We start from the raw sequence: 27,015 nt of genomic DNA on the forward strand, positions 1-27,015 counted from the left end.
GTAACACATCACTTTGCCTCCTGGAGCAAACACTGACTGCTGTCTCCCTGGAGCAGCCCTTCCTCTCTACAGTGCCATTTCTCACTTTGCTAGGGGTTCCGGCTGGGACACAGCACTCCAGGGGTCTCTCGTGTTTCTGCATGTCTTCTGAACAGGGGCATTGGCTTGATATTTTGTTCCAGACTGTCTTGTCAAGGATGTATGTAGCAACCCCCCTTGGAAGACAGAGACAACATCTCCCTCCTGAGAAGAAGGGCAGGATTGTTTGCTGTCCAGTGTCATAAAGATAAAGTCTCCCTCTGAGGCAAAGCTTGGTCAGGTTTACACAGAGACTGCTATAAAAGATTGGGAGCTTCCTAGGTTCAGGGGTTTTTTATGGCTTTGATGCAAACCCTTTGTGTGCACAGCATCACATACACACACCTTTGCATTGCCCCTGGGACTTGAGGGGTATGGGGAAATGATGTAAAAATGAAGCATTAGCAGACTTCCCTGGTGGTAGAGTGGCTAAGGATCGTCTTGCCGATGCAGGGGAGGTGGGTTCTGTCTCTGGTCTGGAAAGATCCCATGTGCCACGGAGCAATTGAGCCTGTGCGCCGCAACCAAGAGCCCTGGAGTCACAGCTACTGAGCCTGCACGCTCTAGGGCCTGAGAGCCACAACTAATGAGCCCCTGTGCCACAACTACTGAAGCCCATGAGCACTAGAGCCTGTGCTCTGCAACAAGAGAAGCCACTGCAATAGAAGCCCGTGCACCGCAACAAAAGTAGCCCATGCTCACTGCAACTAGAGGACGCCCACGAGCAGCAATGAAGACTCAGCACAGCCAAAACTAAGAATAAATAAATAATTGTTTTTATTTTAAAAATGAATCAGTAACCGCTTGTGAGGCTATAAGAGGAGCCATTTGACTCTGTGCAGGAGAGTTGACATAGTAACAGGTCTGACTAATATCCTTAGAAAGGCCTGCTGGCAAGATTGGCTTTGGCGGTTGTATAGGAACTTGGTTTCAGGGAGAGTTTCCACCATCCCTGAGTTGATAAGAATGGAGCAGGGCCTAAACTGTTTGTACAAACAATGTGATTCATACAGGACACCTGCTTCCCTTAAAAGAGTCTGAGACTTTGGTCCACGCCACACAGAGGCTCACACATGATCAACGCTAGTGAAAACCCTGGAGGCCAGGATGTCATGAGTTTCTCTGGCCAGCAACACTCCCTGTATATTGTCATGGCTCCCAGCTGGGGGAGTTAAGGGGGTCCTAGGTAACCCCCGGGAGGGGACTCTTGGCAGCCTGAGCCTGCCCTGGTGCTTCATTCCCACGTGACCTTTCCCTTTGCAGATTTTGCTCTGTCTCCTTTCATTGTGATAGATCGGAGGGGTGAGACACTATACGTGGGATCCTGTGAAGCTTCCTACCGAATCGGGGGGCCTCAGGGCGGTCTTGGGTACCCCCGACATGGTCTCTGACCCCAGAATCTCATGTCTTCTCTCAGCATCCATGAGATTATGGCAGGCTGACTTGTTACTTTGAAGTAAGGGAAGAAGTAATTTCACAGTTCTTGCTAGAGCCATCTCCTCTGTCTAGGAACTCATGGCTGTGTGTGTGTGTGTGTGTGTGTGTGTGTATGTGTCTGTGTCTGTGTGTAGGGGTAAATCCCAGGTCTAGGACACTTTGGGTATTATACACCAATCTTACCATGGAGTTGTTAGGGGCAGACATCTGATCTAAACTAGTCCAAGCAGAAAACAAGACTCTTTCTTCCCCTCTGGCCACAGACCAATAAAGACCATAACTCATGGCAGACACCTTGAAACCATGAGAGTTAACACAGAGAAAGTAGGACTCAGAAATTGGGCCTTGATGATTCTGCTGGGGGTACCCAAAGCAGCTGTTTTTGAAGCCAGCTTGCCCCTGGATTATGTTAAGATACTTGAGTCAATAAATTCCTTTTATTGCTTAAGAGAGATGGTATCAGAAGGAGTCCTAACTGACACAGATCACGGCTGCTCCCAGAAAATGTCTCCATTCTAGTGCAGAGAACCAAGCCTCACCAGGACAGGATCCTTCTTTAGGGACCCTGAGAGTAACTTGATGTATACAATCAGTCTTTTGGTAGTCAACAATTTAAAAGTGCAGAGTAGCAGATAGAAACTGCAGCTGGTACCATTTCAGGTAATTTCCAGCCTAGAGATGGCTCATGGCAGAGGGGCACATAGAAGACATGAACCTCCCCTTGAAGTGATGATGTAACCATAGAAACGTGAACTAAAGCCCCAGCTGCAAGGACAGGAAGAGGAGGTGTTTGACTTGGCGTGGGGGAGTGGGGGGGAATTCTGGGCCACTCTCAGATCTGTGACCAGTGATAGGGCTGCTGTTTATACCACACTTCCTGGCTCTACTTTTCCCGAGCTAGCGTTGCATGTGCAAACTTGGCCTCTACTTCCTCTCCTTGCACACTTTGGGGAGAAGCATTTGCGTGACACAAATAAACATTTTGCTTTGGTACCAGAACCCAGGTGACACAGATCAAACATCTTTCCAAAGAAAAGATTGGTGCAAAGGATGTTTCAATTCATGACTGTATTGACATAATATTATAAATGGTAACACATTTGAGACTATTGAGGTATAAACCTTTTCTGATTGAACATACCAAATGTTCAATCCATGTGTTGAATTTATCAACACAGAATCTATAATGTACAAAATAAATAGGGAACCCAATAGAACATGTTATATTGCAAATTTACCACTACTTATAACATGCTTGTTTAACTCTGTTCAGATAAAACAGCAAATATATATATATACATATTTGGTATAAGTCACAGATACAGAATTTGTACTAGTCTCACAGAATTAATTCTATCCAAACTGAAAATTATACTACATTTTCTAGTAGATGCAACAGAAATTAATCACTTGAAAATAATCTCTGCCCCTATCCTCATATTCTATTTTCTCCCTGTTGTTTAGTCGCTCAGTCATGTCTAACTCTCTTGCCAACCCATGGACTGTAGTCTGCCAAACTCCTCTGTCCATGGGATTTCCCAGGAAAGAATACTGGAGTGAGTTACCATTTCCTTCTCCAGGGGATCTTCCCAATTCAGGGATCGAACCACGTCTCCTGCATTGGCAGGTGAGTTCTTTACCACTGAGCCCCAAAGGAAGCCCAAAAGTAGGCTTCTCCCTAGCACCTAATATATTGTGTATGTATTTCTTTATCATTTGTCTGTCTCCCCACTAGATTATAAACGCCCTGAGGGCAAAGCCTTGGTCTGATTCTGTGCTACATGCCCAGCACCTAGAATTTAACATACAATAGGTACCCAATAAATAAGTACTGAATGAATGAATGAACTTAAAACAGGCACACATTGAGCTAATATAAAAAACTGGATTCCACAACCTCATTTCATACACTGGCCCTACACCATAGGTCCTTTCTTCACACCTAACTCCTCCCTGACTCTGGGATAAGCCAATATCCTGGACTTTCCCAGACCCTCGGTAACACTGGGTTTGGGCACCATGACGACTGCCATCCATTGCACACCCCCAGGTTGGTTTTTCCCAGAGGACAGACTTGCACAGGTTGTGGGTGTGCAACTGAAGTGAAGAGTTTAACAGGGAGAACGAGGCTTATTCCAACGTCCCCCTGAACTGCTGCGCGTGCTGCTCCAGCTTCTTGGCTTCGGCCCGGAGGTGCTGCAGGGCGGCGGGGCTGGGGTGCTGGAGCACGGCGTGCTTGGTGGCCAGCGCTAGGTCCTTGAGCAGGCTGCAGAGGCAGCTGCTGCCCCGCAGGATCTCATTGCGCACGTCCCGCTCCTGGGTCTCCCGGCACAGCCTGTCCACCAGCTTCTGCCCGACCGTGATGACCAGCTTGCTCTGTGTGATGAAGGTCTCGGGGGGTTGGCTGTTCTGGAGGCTACTGTTCAGCACGCTGATGGCTTTGAAGAGCGCCCCAAAATAGAGGCGGCAATGTTCAGAAAGGCGGGTTTTCTTCTCGGGATTCTGCTGACTCAAAGGCCTGGGGACCAGGGAGCTAGGATTCTAGAGAAGGGGAAGAAGAGGACAGATTAGAGAGAGACACGAGCAACAGGCTGTGGTTGTCTCTCTTCTGTTTTTGCTTAATTTGCAGAATTTTTATAAGAAAAAGTATAGTTTTGTTTGGGAAGCCCCACGTGCAGGTGCAACATGCTGCCTAACAAATAAATGTTAATTCAAAGCATGTTGTGCTGTTTAGTTGCTAAATCCTGTCCAACTCTTTTGTGACCCAATGGACTGTAGCCTGCCAGGCTCCTCTGTCCATGGGATTCTCCAAGCAAGAATACTGGAGTGGGTTGCCATTTCCTCCTCCAGGAAATCTTCCCAACCCAGGGATCAAATCCTGGGTCCTTGCCATCTCCTACATTGACAGGAAGGTTCTTTACTGCTGAGCCACCAGGGAAACCCTTTTTAAAGCTTCCTTATAAATATAATCTTATATATTGTGTTATATATAATTATTCATATTAGATATACATAAAATTATATTCAATCCTCTTAATAAACCATTAGAAACCCATTCTAAGAAACTTACTGACAATGACTAAATTTATACCTTTTTTTTTAAAGTTTTTTCTTTTTATGTTGATCCTTTTTTAACCTTTTTATTGAATTTGTTACAATATTCCTTCTGCTTTACATTTTTTTTTTTTTTTTTTTTTTTACTTTGAGGCGTGTGGGAACTTAGCTCCCAACCCACACCCCTTGCACTGGAAGGCAAAGCCTTAACCAGTGGACCACAGTGAAGTCCCCTAAATTTATAAATTTAAAAAAATGCAGGAAAGTTGATGGTGAGATTTTAAAATTTACTGAAAGAACGGATTTTAAAGCATTTTTTAAAAAATCCTTCCTAATTCCAGTATAAGAGGTAAACTTGAATTCCCCCAAATTTCCAGAAGAAATCAAAATATACTGACCTATTTGCTTTAAGATTAAAATATTTATCTTACTTGCTAGTTAAAGTGTCATTTAGAATTTTACTTTCATGAATTTTATTTTCTGCAATGTGGTGCCAAAGCCTATTCACTAGTGAAAGATTCTCAGCGTCAAATTTAGTGTCAGCCACCCCAGGTAACAATCAAAATCCCCTTTGTTAGGTGATAGGTGAGGAGACTGAGTATCCCAGAAGAGCAGAGGTCACCTAGGGTCACCCAATTAGCAAAATAAAGATTGGAGGGCTGGACTTCCCTGGCAGTCCAGTGGTTAAGACTCCCCTTCCCAATGGAGGGACCCAGGCTTCAATCCCTGGTCAGGGAGTTAGATCCCACATGCCACACCTAAGACCTGGTGCAGCCAAATGCATAAATAAATATTGAAGAAAAGTTCTGGAGCTCCAACCCAAGTCAGCAAGTCTGAAATTCTCCTTCTTTGTTACACTGCACCCTTTTATCAATCTAAGATCTCAAAACTCACAGCTCAGAAGCACTCAGACTGCATTATGGTCTGACTGTGTCTCCCTAAAATTTGTATCATGAAACTCTAATCCCTCAAGGTAAAGGTATTAGGAGATGGAGCCTTTGGGAGGTGGTGACTAGAATTAAGGCTTCCCCGGTGGTTCACGGCCCCCAGGGTGGGGGATTAGTGCTCTTATAAGGGTCATGTGAGAGCTTGCTTCCCACCTGTGTCCTCTGCCAGGTCCGAAGCCTGGGAGGGATCTCTCACCAGAACCTGATCATGCTGGCATCCTGATCTTAGACTCCTAGTCTCCAGGACAGGGAGACATAAATTTCTCTTGTTTGCAAGCCACCCAGACTACAGTACTTTGTTGTAGCAGCATAAACAAGGACAAGTGATGAAGAAAAGATTGGAGTGTTAGCTGTGGTAGACTCTTGGAGGGGCAGGAAGCATGAGAAGAACACATCAGAGGCTAGAAATGAGAAGCAACCATCTGGGGAATAGGAATGTTGGCATCTTAGCTTGAGAGTATTACCTGTAGGGAAACAATGTACTGCCTTTGATCCTGGGGTGTTGGAAATCTCTGGAGGTATTTTTGGTTGTCACACTGATGAGGGAGCACCACAGGATACCGGCAGTCAGGGGGCTAGGGATGCTCAATGTTTCATCCCACATGATGGAGAATTGTCCGCCCAATGGTCAGTGGTCCCTCTACCCACACTAAGAAGCAGTCAGTCTAAAGCAGGATATTTCCAAGTGTGGTCCTTGGACCACGGCACCAGTAGCACCTGAGAACTTATTAGAAAAGAAAATTCTCAGGCCCTACCCTAGATTTACTGCATCCTGAACACTGGGGTGGGACCCAATTCTCTGGGTTTTAACAAGCCCTATAGGAAACTGTGACACACTCTCAAATTTGAGAACTGCTAGTCCAAGACAGACTTCACGTTGAATAAAATAGCGTGACTTTTAGCAATGTGACAGGCCACTAAGTTTGGGGTTTGGAGTTTGCAGAACTAAGCATCAGGAGGCCTGAGTTATTATCCTAGCTGGCCTCTGAAAAGGCAGCGATCTTATCCATATCATTGAATAACTCTGACCCTTCTTGCCTACCCTGATCCCCCAGCCAGAAAGTTGAGTGGGTTCACTGGTTCCCAGGCTCCAGTTATGCAAAGAAAACCTTCACACGCTATGAAGTTTCTACCTTCCTCTTGACTTCAGTTGGCTTCATCTTTGTCTTTAAATGATCCAGTTTTTACTTAAGTTAAAACTGTTTAAATTGGTAAATGGAAAACTAGTATCATATGCCAGCAATAGGAGGTAACCAATTAAAATTAAGCACAATGATAACATCTTTGATTTCAAAAAAAAAGAACATCATATGTCAAAGACGTGCTGAAGGTACACAAGCCTCAAACCAAAATGGTTTTTCTGTTGTAATCAGAAACATTAAAAGAGAATGTCAGACTGATAAACGGATAGAGGGTAGATCAAATGAAGACACAGTGAGAAGATGATCACGTACAAGCCAGGGAAAGAGATGCCGCAGAAGAAATGAACCTTGATTTTGGATTTCTAGCCTCCAGAATTGTGAGAAAATAAATTTCTATTGTTTAAGCCAAAGGTGGGGGTGGGGGAAAAAAAAAAGAATGTTAGGCCGTGTGACTTAATGGCAGGTCATTGATAAACTTGCAGAGGACCTAGAATTATTTCACTAATGGTCAAAGGACCGTGTTCCACGCTTGGGGGCTCATTGGGCTAGTTCATCTCCAGGGTTCCTTCTATTGTAAATAAGGAAGAACTATGACAAAACCAAGTCTCCTCCCATGTGGGTCAGGGCTGTGATGTTGAATTATTCACAGCAGGAGATGTCTCTGGGGATAAAGCGTTTCAGTCAATCAGAAGGGTTGGAGAGTCAGTCAGCATCATCACTTACCTGTGTTTCCAAGTCGCTGTTTTCATCCGACCTTTGTTCCAAGATGGGCTTTTCTCTCTCTTCCAGGCGAGGCAACTTCTGAAACATAAAATCCCTTCGAATTACCAACCAGAACAGTCTTTACCTACTGTATAGCTATTTAATCCACTTTAAAACTTGAGCATCCCTCTATATGCTTTTGTTGAGGTTCTGCCTATGATACCTTTTGCCAACAAAGGAGATTTTAGCAGGTGAAGAGCTGAATTTTGCCTATCAACACAACCTAATAGAAGGACACAGAGTTTAACCGGAAATGAAAAATATCTAAATGTCCAGCTTCTCTGGAGTGTGTTAAAGCTCTTGCACCACCAGGCATGTCAGCAGAAAACCCCAAGACTGGGGCCGAAAGCACCAAGTTATCCTGTGACACAGCCCCTGTTATGTGCTGCATCTCCTGCAACTTGCAATTCTTGAACTAAAGGTGTCTTACTATAGTGCTTCATCTCATGGAGGAAAGTATTTCTAAGAGTAACCAGAGTCTTGAGGCTGCTAGGACCATGGACGATTTGGAAGAGTATTTATACTTCCTCTTATGTTCCTAAGAAGAACACTGACAATGACTCAGTTTATAACTTTCCAAAGTGCAAGGAAACTTGATGGTGAGATAAAAATTTTGCTCAAAAAACAGGTTTCAAAAGGTTTTCAGAATCCTTTCTTATCCTAGCTTCAGAGGTAAGCCCCAAACCCTAAAATGTCCAGAAGACATCCTGTTTGTCTTAATATTAATCTTTCTTCTTAGTAAGATTTCATACAGAATTTTACCTTCATGAATTTTATTTTCTGGAAAATGGAACTCATGCCTCCCCAAAGATGAAATAGTAGATTCTCAGCATCTAACTTATGGGTGACCACTCCAGATAAAAATGGAAAGCCCCTTTATATTTTATTAATACCACGTGGAACTCTGAACTCACCTGTTCACAAACATTTGTCCTATTCTTCTCTAATAGTTCAGGAGAGTGTTTGCTTTCTTTTTGCTTATGAAAAGGAGTGTTCCTTTGATAGGATTCAATCTCCCTTTGGGGAAGCTGGATGGATTTGGCAAGCTTAAACTCTGCACTTGGGGTCAATTGCACGGGATCTTCCTTTTCACAGTTCGGCTTGAAAAGGAGCCTCCCATTGGCAATGATGATGGAGGCGAACCTCTTGACGTCTTCCGGAACCATCCGTGCCACCTGGACAAATCTCTCCAGGTCATCCGGGCTGTTCTGAATTTTGTCAGTCACAAGGACTTCCAGGGACCAATTGCAGCTCTCCAGACTTTCCTTTGTTTCAAGCAGGATTTGGTAGGAGTTGGAGATTGTCTGTAGCTGATCCCTAATTCTGGCCTGAAGGTTACTGTTGGTGAGGTTGCAGGTGGTCCCACAGACTCCTCGGGCAAAATCCAGGAATTCTCTCAAGGATTCCTCTGTGCGGTCAGCGGCCCTGCGGATTGCATCAATGTTGGCCTCCAGAGAGTCCCTGAACCTCCACTTTCTACTGACAAAGAGCATCAGGCCCCCGACAGAGTTGGCCACCTTGTGCTGCAGAACTGTGACCGTCTCTCTGGCCAAGTCCAGGTCCAAGGGGAGCTCTCTGGCTGACTCCTCTGAGAAGGAGCTGGACGAAGAGTCAGTGGATGTGGAGGAGCAGGAGGAAAGAATGCTGGCTCTACCGTCAGAGCTGGACACAGACGAGCTGTCTAGTTCAGGGGACAGCGATGCTGCCTGGCTAGGAAACCACGGGGAGTTCTGGTCCAAGGAATTCTCTGAAGGCACATTGGCTTTCTCCAGCTCTTTCCCAGCCTGGGGGTCCCTCGGCCTTGCTTTAGGGATGTCGTAAATGTTCGGCTTGGTGTTCTGCTGCTCCACTCGGGGGATCAGAAAACTTGAAGGAACCTTGTAGCTGACAGCTTCATCCAAAGGGAATGCAGCCGTGGCTAGTGGAAAGCTATAAGAAGGAATTTCTGGAAGGCTGAGTTTTTTCTGCATGGGCATGTTTTTCTGCGGGTGTGGACTGAGAGTCCCTGCTCTGCGGCTCGGAGGGCTGTGGAAGCTGGACATACACCTGGGGAGGACATGGTGCCCCGATTTTTCCACAGAGCTATTTGGAGATGCATTTCTTACATCAGCCTTTTCCAGAGACGCTGGCGTGTCATAAATCCATTCCGATTTCTGAGGGCTTGGCAGTGTGTTGCAGCCACCCCTCCTTAAGGCGATGCTTGGTGTCGGGGGAATATTCTGCCTCTGTGAAGAACCACACAACGTCACCTGTTATTTAGTTTAAGGAAAAGACAGTGTGAGTGACTCAGGGGATGCATGTGTATTACACTGAGGAGCCACCAAGCGCTGGGCACTGTGCATCTTAAAAGCCTGATGGTCACTCCTCTGCTCAAGTTTCTGCAGTGGCTTCCCATTTCCGCCACCACTCAAGCCCTTCACAGTCTGGCTCCAGACTGCTTTTGAGTCTCCTTGCTCTCTGCCTCTGCCACCACACCTGGCACTCCCCTCCTTCAAGGTCCAGCGACTCAGGCTGCTTACCTTTCTCTGAACCCAAAATGCTCTCCTGCACGGCTATATTCAATTCTGTCCAAGCTGGTTCCTCTGTTCTCAGTGTCCACTCAACCCCTTGCTTTCCATCTAACAAACTCCTGTGCATCCCTCATGACACTGCTGAGAAGCCACCTTGGGCATGAGTGCATGCGTGCTGAGTCACTTCAGTCATGTCCCACTCTCTGCAACCCCATGGACTGTAGACCGCCAGGCTCCTCTGTCCATAGGACTCTCCAGGCAAGAATACTGGAGTGGGTTGCCATGCCCTCCTCCAGGGGACCTTCCTGACCCAGGGAGAGAATGTCTCCCTCATCGGCAGGTAAGTTCTCTATCACTAGCGCCACCTGGAAAGCCCACCTTGGGCATAGGTGTATTTATTGTATGCATGTGACAGAATCCATTGATAAGCATGGATTACAGGTTTCAAGTTAAGTCATCTCCCCTCCATACAAATAAAAACCGACCTCAACACAGCATGTCTCCAAGGTAGATTGCAAGAAGCATTTATCTCAAGTCTCCTGAGCTCTTGCTCTGTGCATACTGTATTAGGTCCTTTGCAGGGATTATGTCAATTCTTACAGTAAGTTTGTAAAGAGAAACGGAGGCGTACGGAAGTCAAAGGGTTTATCTAGACCACATGACTTGTCTGGTTCCTGAACACTGTCGCAGTTACAAGTTTTGCCTCCAGTGAAGTAAATTCTGCTATGAGGGATTTGAGTTCCTAATTTTGACCAAGCAAACAACATTTCCCAGAGGCAGTTCAGGTTTGCACAGTCTCAGATCTCAGTGCCGATCATACTTACGTTTGTTTGGCTGGCCGGGGGACCCAGTGCTGCCTTTTGGGGGCTGGGGGGGATATCATATAGCTGCTGCATGCCTGGCTCCTGGGAAGAGACCACGAAGAAGGTCAACTTGGAATTTTCCTTCCTGGTGACTGCACATCACAAACCGTCTCAACGCTGGTGTTTTGTTGTTTTTTTTTCCCAAGTGAAAACACAAATCACTGAAGACTTTGGGACTTTCAGTCATGATGGTTTTATGGTACAAGTGTGTGCTGTTCTGAGTATATTTTCAACAATGGGCTCTGTGTTTTATAAAAAAAGGCACCTTCTCAATCAAAGGTGGGGACAAACTATAGAGAGAATTAGCTGCAGTTGTCTGAGTTAAAAACAGCAGTTCATTTCCTTCTGTAAGTTCACCTTAAGACTGAATTAAAGAAGACTAAATATAAGATTGGAATTTACTATGTCTTTTTTCTTTCTTGTTTTCCCAGTGGAAATTTTCCTGTGCTTATAACTCATGTATTAATCCTGCAAATATTTACTAAGTGCCCACTAATGACTAGCCACTGAACTAAGTGACATATATACACCCAGTAATGAGCAAATACCTCTAGAGATAATAGACATTTGTGGGGGAGGTGCAACAATTAGGAAATATATATATTAGGATGTGAAAAATAGGTTCCATATTCCAAGGTAAGGTGAGAGCACCAGAACAGGTTTTTCAAAGAAAGAGAAAAGAAGCTGAAATTTGGAGAGGGTTTTTGTTTTGGGCTTTTTTTTTTTTTTTTTAGCCACACATCATGACTTGTGGGATCTTATTTCCCTGACCAGGGATTGAACCCAGGCCCTCGTCAGTGAGAGTCCTAATCACTGAAGAGAGTCAGGCCATGAGTCTCCTCCAAGTCTCCTCCTTTCACTTTATAGGCAGGGGGAAGTTTGGTACAGCCTGCTCAGAACATTAAATTCCTGCACGGAGACTTCTTACTACCTGGGAGCGACCAGGAAGTCGCCAAACCAGCCTGAATTTAGAACCAACTGGGAGCTTTAAAATTCCTACTTTCATGGGCCCACCCCAGATCTCAAACCTCAGAGTCTGGGCGTGGTTCCAGGAAGCAGGCGTGGCTGAAGCATCCAGGCCATTCCCCTGTGTGTGGTGGGCAGGGGAGAGCATGGCCATGGGGCAGTTCTGATGGGCTAAGAAGTGAGTGAAGTTGTTTTCTGATTATAGGAAGTATGTCTTACAAAACTGATGTACCAGTTACATTCAAATAAGGTAAAAAAAAAAAACAACAAAAAACCTCTGAAATTTCCTCCCCGAGAGATAATCAGTGTTAAGATAACCAACAATAATGTTAAGACTATGATGTATATCCTTCGTGTTACTGTTACTTTTTAAAAAGTACAGATATGTGTATACAGGTGTGTGTATATATTGTGTTAGTCACTCAATCGTGTCCGACTCTTTGTGACCCTATGGACTGTAGCTGACCAGGATTCTCTGTCCATGGGATTCACCAGGCTAGAAAACTGGAGTGGGTTGCCAATCTTTTTTCCAGTGTGTATATATGCATGGATATAAAGCATTACAAATGCGAAGTAAAAAATTTTTAAATATTCAGAATTCAAATAGTAGTAATATTCTTCTGAGCATGTCTGGGTTCCCTGGGCACAAAGCTGGTTTCTGAGTGGTGATGGGTTCCTTGGAGTCAGAACTGAAGCTCCAAAGATCTCTCAATGGTAAAACAGAAATGCAAGGTCAGCGTGACGCTGAGAGCCAACAATTTAGATGGAGAAACCTGGGCAGAGCAGGGCCACAGATGAGGCTCACCTTCAGAGTTGGTGGGCACCGGCTCTGGGCAGGCACGTCATACACCTGGCAACCCAGGGCTGGTAATGAGGTCCGAGCATGTCTAGGAATCATGAAGATAGCCTTGGGGAGAAAAGAAGAACAGAGGAAAAAAAATGTTACCACCGCATCCATGGATCACGAAACAGCAAAGGCACCACTATCATGCTGGGACATTCTCTGGGCACCTCTTGTTGGAGACCCTTTGCTCTGAGACTGGAGACAGCAGGACGCTGGTGGGGAGGTCTGTGATGGAGGGCAATCTTCCTCACCATGTGGATCAGCCTCATCTGGGAAGTGGGTTGGAAATGCAGATTCCTGGGCCCCGCGTGCATTGCACAGAATCTCTGAGTCTTGACGGAGAGCCTAGGAAACTGCATTATTGTCAGGGCCCCCAGGTGATTCTGATGTTCTCAGAATTTTATTTATGGAGCTGACTTTGCGGGTCACACTTGCCCAAGAGACAACCTACAGCCTATGATGGGACTTTACTTGGTTTGGAATTGTAGGTGGAAAGAAGCCAGTTCAGAAATGCCCATTGTTTCTTGGAAAACGTAGATGGGAACTAAGGAACATTTTTTTGAGAAACATGGTTTTGAAAGGTTTAGGGGACAGAAGGAAACTCTAGTTCAAGAACTAGACGGTCTATAAGCAATTTAAACCTAAAAGCAGATTTCATCAGGAAATCTGATCTTTTTACTTGAAATACAAAAGATTACCCTTTCTGAATTTAAACCAAAATCAAATACTTTCTTCGTATGGTCATTTTTTTTTTTTTAAAGAGAGGCCAGTGTATTATAATAAGGAAGTTGGAATAAAAAGTAAAACAAAGCTCAAGATCGTGGTTACCCTGGGGGGAAGTGGCTGGGATAGGTGGGAGGGGGCTTCTGGCTTGCTGGTTTCATTGTGTTTCTGGATTCGGATACTAGTGACTGAACTGTGTACTCTGAGGATCTAGAGGTTAAACTTCAATAAAACATTAATAGATAGTATCAGCCACAGAGCCAGGCGAACTAGATCAAGAGCATGCCAAGGGCTCTGTTTTAGGTGTTGGCAGGCCAGGGGTGTGGACAGACACAGACACAACAAGGAAATTTTAGTCTCTGGTGTTCATCAGGATATGACCTTGGATGGGCCTTTCACCTCCCAGGGAATCAATTTCCTCATTTGTAAAATGAAGAGTTTTGTTCTCATCTAAAGAGGTCTCTTTTTCTCTCAGATCAACAGAGGTCTCTTCCAGCTAGAAAGATGTAGAGTCCCTGATGAGGACAACTTGAGACAAGGGACATATTTTCACCTTCTTGGTTTTTAATTTTTGGCTAACATAAATCTAGAGATGCTCAACCTGAGTATAAAGGGAATTTTTGACATGGGTCCCCCGGGCTGTGTGCCAAGCCTGTGAACTGCCCATTGGAAAACAGCTCAAAGCTAGTGGCTGGGCTTGCTTAGTTTTACCAATGTCTGCTTCTGCTCAGAATGTTATTTTTTTCAGCCGTCTCAGACTCAAAGCTCACCACTGGATTACCCAAGTAGGGAGAAGATGCCTGTCTTCTGTGGATCAGAAGATTCTTAAGTTATTATAATCTTGCATCCTTCTAGTTCCTTCCTTCTTGTAGTAGAGGAAGAATCAAGATTACTCAGAATCACCAAAAACTACAGTTTGAGGTGAACTCAGAAATGATAAGATGGTTGGATGGCATCACTGACTCAATGGACATGAGTTTTAGCAAGCTCCAGGAGTTGGTGATGGACAGGGAAGCCTGGCGTACTGCAGTCCATGGGGTTGCAAAGAGTCAGACATGACTGCGTAACTGGACTGAACTGAACCCTCTCTTGATACAGACCAAGAAAGAGAAGTCTAGAGGGGTGCTGTGATGTCTCCAGTCACCCAGCATGGCAGTGGCTGCTGCAGAAACCAAGTGAACCCAGATTCCTGATTTCTAAGCTGCAGATGACATTGCTTGCTTTAAAAGACCCTCAAGCACAGAGAAGGCGATGAAAAAGGGAATGGGGAGAGAGCCAAAACATAGATAGGGCAGTGATGGAGGGAACTTAGGCAGGAATAAAAGGCAGGAAAGTTCCCCAAGTGTTTTACTGGGGCCACCTCAAGACCTGCTTGAGTGGTGAGGAGTCCCCGGCTTCTGAAATCCCCTTCAGTGGCTGTGGTTTCTGCCGTGGCCACAGCCTGCACCAGTGAGGTCTCCACGCTTCATGTCAAGGACAAATCTTACGCTAGTGCCCTGACCCTTTTCTGAGTTAGGATGGTCAACTCCTCTCTCTTTTTATACCAACATCAGTCTAGAAGTTGACAGTGAGCCCATTATGTTGGATCTGGTCATTTCATTCATTCCACAAATGTCTATGGAGCATCTCTCAGGAGCCTGGCATGGTCCTGGGGGTTCAGAATCCCCAGCAAACTGCAGACTTTGCACCTGATGTGCTTTTAGGGGGTGGGGAAAATGACCTTAGATTTAAAAAAAAAATTTAATTGGAGTATAATTGCTTAACAATGTTGTATTCACTTCTGCTGTACAACAACATGAATCAGCTATCTATATACATGTATCCGCTACCTCTTGAGCCTCCCTCTCACCCCATCCCCATCCCAGCCCTCTAGGTCATCACAGAGCACTGAGCTGAGCTCCCTGTGCTATACAGCAGCTTCCTACTAGCTGTTTGTTTTACACATGGTAGTGTATACACCAGAGAAGGCAATGGCACCCCACTCCAGTGTTCTTGCCTGGAGAATCCCAGGGACGGGGGAGCCTGGTGGGCTGCCATCTATGGGGTTGCACAGAGTCAGACACGACTGAAGTGACTTAGCAGCAGCAGCAGCAGTGTATACACATAAATGCTACTCTCTCAGTTCGTCCCATTTGGCCTTTGATTTTGTTTTTTTCTTTCCTTTGAAAGTGAAAGTTGCTCAGTCGTGTCCAACTCTTTGTGACCCCATGGACTATACAGTCCATGGAATTCTCCAGGCCAGAATATTGGAGTGGGTAGCCTTTCCCTTCTCCAGGGGATCTTCCCAACCCAGGGATTGAACCCAGGTCTCCCACTTTGCAGGCAGATTCTTTACCAGCCGAGCCACAAGGGAAGCCCAAGAATATTGGAGTGGGTAGCCTTGCCCTTCTCTAGCAGATCTGCCCAACCCAGGAATTGAACCGGGGTCTCCTGCATTGCAGGTGGATTTTTTTACCAACTGAGCTATCAGGGAGCAACTCAATTAACTTCAGCCCAGACCACTCACTCTCAGAGGAGCCAGCACCCAGGCCCCACTCTGGGTCAGCTGCTCGGATGACAGCTGAGCGTGCCAGGCCTAGATTTGGGCCAGTTGTTCCAGAAAAGGGACTTCAGGTCCACCTCGCGGATGGCTGCAGGACAATCAGCCACCTCTTTCTGGTGTTTGTAGTTGGTGCCTAGAGGGGCAGCTGTTCTGTGTAACACGGGTCGTGTGCCTGGCAGCCCAGGTAGGCAGGCAATCTGAAGGATTCGGAATCTCTTAGGGACTTCCCTGATGGTCCAGGGGTTAAGACTTTACCTTCCAGTGCAGGGTGAGCAGGTTCCATCCCTGGTCAGGGAGCTAAGATCCCACGTGCCCCCCCCCAAAACCCCCCAAAACATAAAATAGAAGCAATATTGTAACAAATTCAATAAAGACTTTAAATAAGTCTCTTAAGGAATCAAAGAAGAAGCTGGTGTGGAGGAGGCCTGCAGGGTAAGTGGGACATTCCTGGGAGGAGGGGCAGCATCTACATGGGAGGAGTGACCTTTCCTGGCCTAGGGCCTCATCAGGACCTCTGTGCAGAGCTGAGGCCAGGTGGGATGTGTCATCGAGCTGAAAGCAAAGTGTGTGATGGCAGGAAATGCTTGCAGTGACTGAAGATCATGCAAGACTGTGCTGCATTCTTAACACCTCATGAAGGCCAGGGCTTGGAGGGAAACAGTGCATTACTTTTGTTTTTTCTTTTAAATTCCTGCTTCTTTCTTCTTCTTTTTTTTAATGTGGACTATTTTTAAAGTCTTTATTGAATTTGATACAATATCACTTCTATTTTACGTTTTGGGTTTTTAGCCCCAAGGCATGTAGGATCTTAGCTCCCCAACCAGGGATTGAACCTGCACTCTCTGCATTGGGAGGTGAAATCTTAACCACTTGACCACCAGGGAAGTCCCTTCCTCTCCTACTTTAAAAAAATGTTTCATTCTACATTTATGAAGTGCTTCTCTTCCTCGGCTTTAAAAAAATGTTACTTTTTTAAAAATTACAGATGTAATACATGTTCTATATAACACACAAATCAACCTCTTAGTCTCTTTGTTCATCAAATATTTATCAAGTGCCCACCCCAGGCTAGGCACATCCAAGGTGCAGGGGACACAGAAGCGAATAAAGTATAGATCCCTGTTTAATGACTTCTTCCACTTTCTGCTTAACTAGTTCCACTTCCTAAGGGTGACCATTGCTAGTGTGTGTTCTTTTCAATGCACACATATACACACATACTTTTTAAAGTTTTTTTTGTTTGTTTGTTAGGTTTTTATTTAAATGGCTCTTTCTCCCTCCCTTATAAATCGTTACAGAACTAATTTCATTTCCCCCCCCACAACTGCAGTACACACACACACACACACACACACTGGCTCGTCCTAGGGTACTGCCAAAACTTATGTAACCAATCCTCCATGAATATTCCTTTAGGCAACTGGAATTTTTCCCTATAACAAATAATACTGTAATGGCTATGACTTCCTCATTCAGATATACTTCTGCCTTCTTGTATATTTTTGCAACAATTCTGGAAATCCTTTCTAGGTTGAAAGGAACACATATTTTAAATCTGATGAATGATTTCTTGCCTTTGACCCATGGAAATTCAACCCCTCCATTTAACTAATGTTTCTTCCTAGTGTAAAAAGAGACCACTGTGAATGTTATCATTCTTTCAGACTCAGCTCAACTAAGCATTCAGTTTCCTGCCAAGTGTGGGTGTCATGGCAAGCCAGGAACCACCAGGGTACCCAGAGTGTTAACGACAACCCAATCACCCCAACTGTCTCGTTCCCATCCTGTACATTTGCTGTCCTGATGGACACCCACAATTAAGGGTATTTAGGCCCTGGGTGCTGCCTACCTTTTGACCTATTTCTTCTGTCTGGAAATGTACTTACTTGTTTTGGAAAGCTTAGGTTCTTTTCACAGACGATTCTGGCACAGGCAGGTGGGTCAGGGACTTCGTAGACTTGGACTGTGGGAGGTGGGGGCCCCTCCACCCAACTCTTCATCTGCTCGTACACAGGAGATGAGGGGTTGAGCAGGGTGGGCACCTCGTAGGTCTCCTGGGAGATGGCGGGAGCATTGTCTAGGCCTTTCAGGAAAGGGGGACGAGGCCTGTCTGTGGAGGCCTCCGCTAGGATTTGGAGGCGGTTGGCAGGGGCCAGGCCTTGCCTCCCGTGGAGCAGACACTTCCACCAGCCTTCACTTTCTGGCACGTTTTGTTCCAGAATGGTCAGGATGTCTCCTCTGCAGAAAGCCAGCTCATCAGCGGAGTCGGGGTGGTTGTCATAAAGTGCCTTGGCCAAGAGGGTCTGGAGATGGGAGAGAAAGAATTCACAGTCATTGTTATTCCCAAGGGCCAAGACTGCCACACCACTAGCTTAGAACACAGTCACAGCTGCTCCTTTATCTCATTTCCTCCCCTCCCCACCACCCAGAGACTCTTGTCCCTGCTGTTGGCCTGATTTATTTCTAGCCATACTTGGGGAGGTGAGGAGAGTCTCAGGTGAAATGTCAGAACTTCCAGGTAGTCTTCCCTGTCACTGACTCAATGGACATGAGTTTGAGCAAGATCCAGAAGATGATACTGCAGTCCATGGGTCACAAAGACTTGGACACCACTGAGTGACTGAACAAATGACCCACCCGAGTTATATGGTAGACGGCAGCCTAGCACAGAACTAGGTTGAAATCCTGGCTCTCCTTCCTAGCTCTGTGCCCTTAAGTAAATTAGCCACTATCTTTGGGCCTCAGTTTCCTTGTCTGTAAAATGGGAATAATAGCACTATCTACCTGATGTAGGTGTGCTCAGTCACTCAGTCATGTCTGACTCTTTCCGACCCTTTGGACTGTAGCCTTCCAGGCTCCTCTGACCATGGGATTCTCCAGGCAAGAATATTGGAGTGGGTTGCCATTTCTTCCTCCGGGGGATCTTCCTGACCCTGGGACTGAACCCACGTCTCTTGAATCTCCTGCACTGCAGGCAGATTCTTTACCACTAGCACCACTTCTGCCTCACAAAGTTATTAATTAAATGGGTTGATATGTATAGAAAGCTCACTGAACAGCGCCTGGCACTTTGTAAGTGCTCAGTAAAGCTTGGCTGCAAACTGTCAAAACGATTATATTGCTCTTTGCCTGGTTGTTGCTTTTCTCCTGGCTGGCCTTGGAAGCTCCATGACTTTTGGGATCACATCTTGCTCGATTTGCTGTTCTCTCGCAGCATTGAGCATGGACCCAGGCTCAGAGCAGAGGCTCTATTAATGATCATTTATTCACGTGCAGTGAAACAAAGACACAGAGGGTGAGTGACTAGTCTACACAGCCGGAATCAAAATATAAACAATCTTCTAATTCTCAGACCCACGCTCTTTCTGTAAGCTACATGGTTCTCAAAAAATCCCAAACAACAACAAAAAAACCCCACCTGTTATAATGACAGCAATGGTATTGTACTGCCTACAAATACCTAGCTCCTCAAATGCCCCTTGACCTGATTTTAACCTTTTTCTGGTTCCCTCATCAATTAATCAGTTTAATAAAATCCTTGATGTGAGTTCATTTCATATTTGCATGAGAGTTATGATTTTACCTTTTTGAAAATGAGACTTTGTTCACACTGGGGAAAAAACAGAAAGCAAAACACAGTCTCCAATCTATCATCACAATTCCCATGAAATACATCTAACGCAGTCTGAGAAGAAAAAACCCATCATCTGAAACATGCTTGCATTTGTCTGGAAATAAGATAGTGTGTGTGTTTAGGCAGAGCAGTTGCTTCAACATGGCAGTTGCTTCCAAGTGCCCAGATTGGCAGCAGCTTAGCTGGTGGACTTGCCTGTTGCAAAAAGGTATACTTGTCTAGAGAATAATTGCCTTGTGTGATCACCTGCTTGATCGGGCACCCACAACTGTCCAAAATGGACATCGACAGTCTTGCTATGGAGACATGGTTTACTTTCCATGGACAGAAAAATCTGCAATCTTCAGAGCAGCAGTCCACACCCTAAAGGGCATATAGTCACAGCAAAGGAAAACCCTAACTATGTTGCTAGAACAGGATTCCCCTCAAAATAGTATTTTGTTACAACTGGTTCAGAGACACCTCCTGCAGTCAATTAATGTCTCAAAGCTTTGATAACAAAGACTATCAATATTTATGTTATAAAAAATTAAATACATGTAAGAAATCTTGGAGAATTCCTCTCCCAGAAAAGGGAGCTAACAGTAGACTATACTGAATGGGGAATTATTTTGTGTTGGGGACACTGAAGCTATGATATCAGTTAATTCTCAGGTGCCTCAGAGGCAGGTTTTCTTCTTCCCATTTTACAGATGAGGAAACAGGGTCAGAGAGATCAGATGACTTGTCTGAGGTCCCATGGACTCAACGTTTTCTCCTCATATCCATTATTGCACCCTTCTCCTTCCAATTCATTCTCTAGACACCAATCAGAATGACATTTTATATGACATTTCTCCTTCTCTGCCTGGTTTACTTCAATTAGTATGATAATATCTATGTATGATAATCCATGTTGCTGCAAATGATGGTATTTCACTCTTTTAATGGCTGAGTAATATTCCATGCTACGTATGCACCACATCTTCTTTATCCATTCCTCTGTCAATGGACATTTAGGTTGCGTCCATGTCTTGGCTATTGTGAATAATGGTGCAATGAACACTGAGGTGCATGTGTCCTTTTGAATTACGGTTTTCTCCAGATATATGCCAGGCGTGGGATTGCAAGGTCATATGGTAGCTCTATTATCAGTTTTTTAAGGAAGCGCCACAGTGTTCTCCTTTGGCTGTACTAATTTATTAATATATTCCCACCAACAGTGTAGGAGGCTTCCCTTTTTCTCCACACCCTTGCCAGCCTTTATTGTTTTGTAGAGTTTTTAATGATGGCCAATCTGACTGGTGCGACGTGATACCTCATTGTAGTTTTGATTTGTATAGAATGATATTTTTTACACATAAATCAGACTGTTGGTCTGTTGTTTAAAAATGTCCAATTGCTTAGAACTACCTTTAGAACAAAACCTAAACTCTCTGCCTGATTGCCCGGCTTGAGTGACTTCCTCCTGTTAATTTTAGTGCTTCTCTTCTGTTAATTTTCCTCCAGCTGCCTCGTTTTCTTTCTCTGACGCACTGATTACTTCCACCTCAGGACCTTTGCCCTTGTGAGTCCTCCTGCCTTGAACACTCTTCAGCCATATATTTGCACAACTGACTCCTCATCCTTCAGATCTCAGCTCAAGTCACTTCCTGTAGAGGCTGTCCCTGACCACACGGGAAGGCTGGGCTCCTCCTCCATGTGCATGCATGGGACTTGGAGACGAGAGCCCTCTGGGCATGTTAAGAAAGAACCCAGTTGGGACCAAGCCAGACTTTTATGGACAGGACGGCAGTGTGGGGAGAATGAGAAATAGCAGCCTTGGGTTTCCCTGGTGGCTGAGGAGTGAGGAATCCGCGTGCCAGTGCAGGAGACATGGCTTCCACCCCTTGTCCGGGAAGATCCCACATGCAACTGAGCCCATGCACTGCAACTCCTGAGCCTGTGCTCTGGAGCCTGGGAGCCGCAACTACTGAAGCCCACATGCCCTAGAGCCTGTGCTCTGCAACAAGAGAAGCCACTGCAATGAGAAGCCCGCGAACTGCGACTAAAGAGTAGCCCCTGCTTGCCTCAACTAGAGAAAAGCAACGAAGACCCAGCACAGCCAAAAATAAAAATTAATTAATTAATCTAATTAAACAAAAAAAGAAATAGCAGCCTCAGCAAACAGGTATCGAGCTCTTATGTCTCTGATATTGCACTGAACGCTTTGCAGACAACAGACCGAAGGGACTGATGGGCTACTACAACAGAGTTCTGATTACAATCATGATCACCACTGAGGCCACCCCCAAGTTATTCTTTGTGTGTGAATGCTCAGTAGTGTCCTACTCTTCAAGACCCCATGGACTGTAGCCTGCCTGGCTCCTTTGTCCCTGGGATTTCCCAGGCAAAAATACTGGAGTGGGTTGCCATTTCCTCCTCCAGTGGATCTTCCCAACTCAGGGATTGTACCTGTGTCTCCTGCATCTCCTGCATTGCAGGAGGATTCTTTACCCCCAGAGCCACTGGGAAAGCCCAAAAGACCTACAGCACCCGGTATGCCCGTGGTCTCTCATGCAAGTACTAACCAGGCCCAACTCTGCTTAGCTTCCAAGATCAGGTGAGATCAGGGGCTTTCAGGGTAGTATTAATTTGGGAACATTTGTGTAGACAAGAGATGAAGGAAGGCATATATTTATATTTTTATTCCCTTTGGGCACAAAGACAGTTAGATCTTAGGTACAACAGAAGAAACCTTCCTTGCCAATTTCCAAAAAGGACCTTTCCCCCAAATGACCATCTTCATACAACAGTTGGGAGAAGGGAAAGGAGACTAGGGAAACAGAGGCAAAGAATAAGAGTTTCTCTCTCTGGGGAGACATTCACATGGCCAGATGCAAAGTGCTAATCCATACTGAACTGGCAATGAGCCATGGGAGTAATTAGCTAGCTTCATTTACTCATACATCAAGTTTGAGCATCAATTATATGCCTGGCGCTCGGGGGAGATAAAGTGGTGCAGAAAACAGTTCCTGATCTTATGTTGGTGTATATCCTAGCAGAGGAGACACACAACAGAAATAAACATAGGGTTTCTACTTAAGTGCAGCCAAGAAAAATACAGAAAGTTATGAGGAATTCTGAGTACAGTTGGGAAGTGGGGATGGATAAGGGCTTAGAGAACATTTTCCTGAGAACTGGCCATGGAAGTTGCAATCTGGGAGTGAGTAGAAATTAGTCGGATTGAGAAAGGGGGAGAAATCATCCAGGCAGAGGAAGAGAAATGGGTGAGGGAGGGAGTGAGTTTGTGCGTTTGTGTGAATTGTATGGTGAGTCAGGGAAACTGAAAGATGTCCAGGTTGTCTTGTTGTTGCTAGTGAGTCGCTAAGTTGTGTTCGATGCTTTTGCGACCCCATGGACTGTAGCCCAACAGGCTCCTCTGTCCATAGGATTTCCCAGGCAAGAATACTGGAGCAGGTTGCCATTTCCTTCTCCAAGGGGATCTCGCCAACCCAGGGATCAAACCTGTGCCTCCTGTGATGGCAGGTAGGTTCTTTACTGCTAAGCTATCATGGAAGCCCTGACCAGGTTGTCTGGAAAGAAGTAAACAAAAACCTAGAGCTTCCTTCCATATTGGCTGACGTTTCTCTCTAATTTCTGGATGGGAAGGGGATTAGATGGAGCTGGTGTGAAGCCAAAGAAGCTCATCAAAGCCAGTGGTGGTCCAGTCCAGGTGGGAGAGGCCTGAGGCTCAGAGGAGGGTGGTGGTTGGCTGTAGGAGCACAGTTGGGAGGAGCTGCTAAGGGATTGTGTGTAATCCTGAGGTGAGTCTTGAAAGAAGGGCAGGGTTATAACTACTGAGAAGGAAAGAGAGTTGCACTGTGGATCAGGGGAAGTAAGAGGCAGAGAGAGAGATTTGTTCCCATACTTTGTCTTCTGCAGTGATGTAAAAGCTGGCAGAAGCACTACAGTTCTAAGCAGAGGCCGGTTAGAGGAGCCTGTAGAAATGCACCTGCTGAAGCTACCGACTTTTATTTCTGCATCATTCCCACTGCCAGGGTGGTCAGCTCCTCTTTAGACCAGGAGGGTGGGCTCCTCGGCGACTGCCCCACACTGGCTCTCCGAGAGCCCAGCTTGCCTTCCTGCTTGCCTTTCCACTTTTCTTCAGTTCACTTGAAAGAGCAAAGTGGCAGAAACTCAGAATGTTCTAGCTGGGTCTCATCTATTCTTTTTGCCACATTTCAGAGCTTTATGTTGCCTGTGTCTAGGAGAGGTTAAGGTCACAAGGTGGCAGGAAGAAAGTAGGGATCCAAATGTGAGTCTCTCTGACTCTGAAGCCTGCTATGGCCAATTCACTGCACAGCCTCCCAAAGTCCAAGTCAATTCCTACTCTAATCTGCTAAAGTCTCTGTGCATGTGTGTGCTTAGTCTCTCAGTTATGTTCTACTCTTGGCAGCCTCATGGACTTTGCAGCCCACCAGGCTTCTCTTCCCATGGAAGTTTCCAGGTAAAAATATTGGAGTGGGTTTCCATTTCCTACTCCAGGGGATCTTCCCAACCCAGGGATCAAACCTGGGTCTCTTGCATCTCCTGCATTGGCAGGCAGATTCTTTACCACTGAGCCACCTGGGAAGCCATAGGCAGGAGAGGCAAACTCAAATGATCATAAGAACCAGGGAAGAAGTATGTGTATGTCAGGGAGGAAGGCCAGGTGTCAGACATTTGAGAGTGGTGGGGACTTTGGCATGGTCAGACAGATTTCAAAAGATAACTATTAATACTTGGGTCAAATGAAGTACTCTACTGCTGAGTCCAGCCCAGTGCTGGGGTCTTAGAGACCTCACCCTGGTTTCCTTTGCAAACTGGGCATTAAAACTAGGGTCGCAGGAGCATTTATGTCCAGTGCAGGACTCCTCTAATGGACCTTCTGTTCTGAAGCCTCCCACCCATCCCATTATGTTATCCATGACTATGTGCAAATTGCTCATGGTCTGAGGCTCTCTCTGTCCTCCCCTGATGGTTCCCCTCTCTCCCTCCACAAGGGTCTGATCAGCAGCATCACAGCCCAATCCTGCTCCCTCCTCGCTTTATCCTTCACAAGTCTCCCTCCACTCCCAGACTCTTGTACACCTGAAATTACAGAGTTAGTGGCAGGGGATAGGAGAGTAAGGATCCTGGGATGTTTCCATTAAGGTAGCTAGAAAAGGATTTTTTCCTTGGGAAGGTAATTATACCATGAGGGCATCAGCACACAGCAGGAAGTAGTAAATAAACAAATGACACAAACAAGGAGAAATATAGATCATAAATGTGCAAGGAACTCTGAGTAGCAAGTGGTTGCTGGGTCCCTGCTCTGTACAATGTCATGGAACCCCATTAACAAGATGAGTGTTTTTCGTCTACTAAAATCCTTCTTTGAAAAGTGTCCATGTTTAGCATGTTGGCTTCCTTCTCACAGATTCCATGACTTACTTCCAAGAATTCTTAGTTAGTTTTAGGGGAAGGTGATGGAATGGTTCATACTTCCCTTCTGAGGGCCATGAGAGAGAACAGTTATACAGAAGTCACAATTTTTAAAACCACATATACTGTAAATATTTCAAATCCTGTGGTGTATGGGAAATGTGAACCCCTGAGGTTCATGAAGGTTTTCCTGGATGTAGGAATTTCTTTGAGATCCATGCAGTATTCTCTCATCCATTTTTATGAGGCTGCTGAGTCCAGACTCAGAACATCAGGAGTAAATGCAGAATGGAGAAAGCTCTTTGATCATCTTTAAAGACAAAGGTCTCCCCTTCAATGTACTTGGAAGTATTTCAAATCATGTAAATACATAGACAGGCTTAGAATGATCAAAGCAGAGAGAATGGTGCTATCTTTTGGCTTGTGACTGTTTATTTTCCATCAAATTTTAAAGCATAATTTTTTTTAAAGGAGAGAGAGAAATAAAAGTTTCCAAAAGCATAATAAAAATCCCCTTACCACCTCCATTTTTCCTTTCCCACCCACATTCTCCAAAAAGGGAAGAAAGAGAGAGGAAGAAGGACAACCCTGAGGAAGAAGCACAGTATCCACATGACATCTTTTCATGGGAGATGCTGATGAGTGACAACATTCTGCAAGGTAACCTTAGAAGAGATGAGGGAGGGGCAGACAGGCTTTCAAGGAGTCACTGCAAAGACTCTCTGGGGAGGCTCCCCACTTTGCAAAGTCCATATAACAATGCAGACTTCATACACACTCTGTGTCAGCTAATATTGAGTTCCTGTAATTAATCAAAGAGAAAAAAAATTCTCTCTAATCTTCCGGAGGTATATTGAGTCATGTTCATGCTGTTGTTTACTAATTTAGCCAATACCTCATTAATAAGGATTGCTCATAGCTTTTCAACTCAGTTCCAGGCACTGGGATAAGTAATTAGTATTGATTATCTCACTTGGTAGTCACAATTCTATAAAGCAGGGACTGTTACTAATGTCCCATTTAAGAGATGTGAAAGTTAAGGCACAGAAAGGGTGAGTGAGTAGCCTAAAGCTGCTCAGAGAGGCAAGGAATAGAACCAAGATTGGCACACAGGCAAATCTGACCCTGGAGTTTTTCCTTTTAGCCTACAAGTCATAGTGGTTACTGTCTATCACACTGTCCATCACACGATGTCATGTGCATTTCTCTGGATGAGGAAATGACCAAGGGTGCCTCAGGAGAGAGGGATGGCAATCTGATAAAAAACATTTTAACACAGTTGGATAAGTTGCATGGTTAGAGCATCAGAATTAGATACTGCATTAAGAATTCAGACAATGGCTTCAATGTAATTACTGACAAATAATGACACATTTGTATAATGGAATACTATACAGTCATTAAAAAGGATGAGGTAGAGTTTATATGAGCTGAAGTGGAACAGTCTCAAAAACAGAGTATTATTATTTGACTGTCATGCAGCTTGTGGGATCTTAGCTCCCTGACCAAGGGTTGAACTTGGACCTGGGCAGCAAAAGTTCAGAGTCCTAACCACTTAACCACCAGAAAATCCCTGAATGCTAATATTTTTAAATGCAAGATGAGAAACTGCAGATGGTAGGCTTCTATGAGGACAGCATCTTTCTGGAAGAAGACCTAAGTCATTGGGGCTCCCCCTCTGGCTTGGGGAACTGGAGACCAGGAAACCCTAGAGATCTGGGATTAAAGGAAAACATGCTTTCAGTCCATGTTTACTGGAACAGTTTCAGTTTTTTAAATCACATGTGCATGTTTTGATTTTTCAATTCAAGAATCTAGTGTAAAGAGGGTTCTGTTCTGTTGGACGAAAATGGCTTCTGTGTTGGTAAACTTGTGCTTCTGCTTGTCATGATCCCTGTTCTACTTCCAGATTTGCTAGATGGGAACCTTGACCAAGCCAGTCTTCACCTCAGCCAAAAGCATTTTGTCACGTAAAAGCATCTCACACCTGGGGAGACGCTTCATGAACTTCCAGGATAACTCACACCATCGATGGCACTCTCATTGTCCATCCATTCAGAGGACCATTTACAGCATGAAAGATGCTGAG

At 45.1% G+C, this 27,015-nt stretch overlaps 1 protein-coding gene across 1 annotated transcript in view; it reads right to left on the reverse strand.

Annotated features, from left to right (window-relative positions):
* Positions 1-2,057: 2,057 nt before the first annotated feature.
* Positions 2,058-27,015, reverse strand: part of CASS4 (Cas scaffold protein family member 4) — a 35,703-nt gene continuing 10,745 nt past the window's right edge. The window contains exons 2-6 of the mRNA XM_055543191.1: positions 17,755-18,171; positions 12,565-12,666; positions 10,755-10,835; positions 8,335-9,645; positions 2,058-4,056 (exon numbers count right to left, since the gene is read on the reverse strand). Coding sequence (XP_055399166.1) covers positions 3,646-4,056; positions 8,335-9,645; positions 10,755-10,835; positions 12,565-12,666; positions 17,755-18,171 — 2,322 coding nt within the window. The 3' untranslated portion in view covers positions 2,058-3,645. The remainder of the gene's footprint in view (positions 4,057-8,334; positions 9,646-10,754; positions 10,836-12,564; positions 12,667-17,754; positions 18,172-27,015) is intronic.

The sequence above is a fragment of the Bubalus kerabau genome, chromosome 13 (genome assembly GCF_029407905.1).
Source record: "Bubalus kerabau isolate K-KA32 ecotype Philippines breed swamp buffalo chromosome 13, PCC_UOA_SB_1v2, whole genome shotgun sequence".
NCBI classification, from domain to species: Eukaryota; Metazoa; Chordata; class Mammalia; order Artiodactyla; family Bovidae; genus Bubalus; species Bubalus kerabau.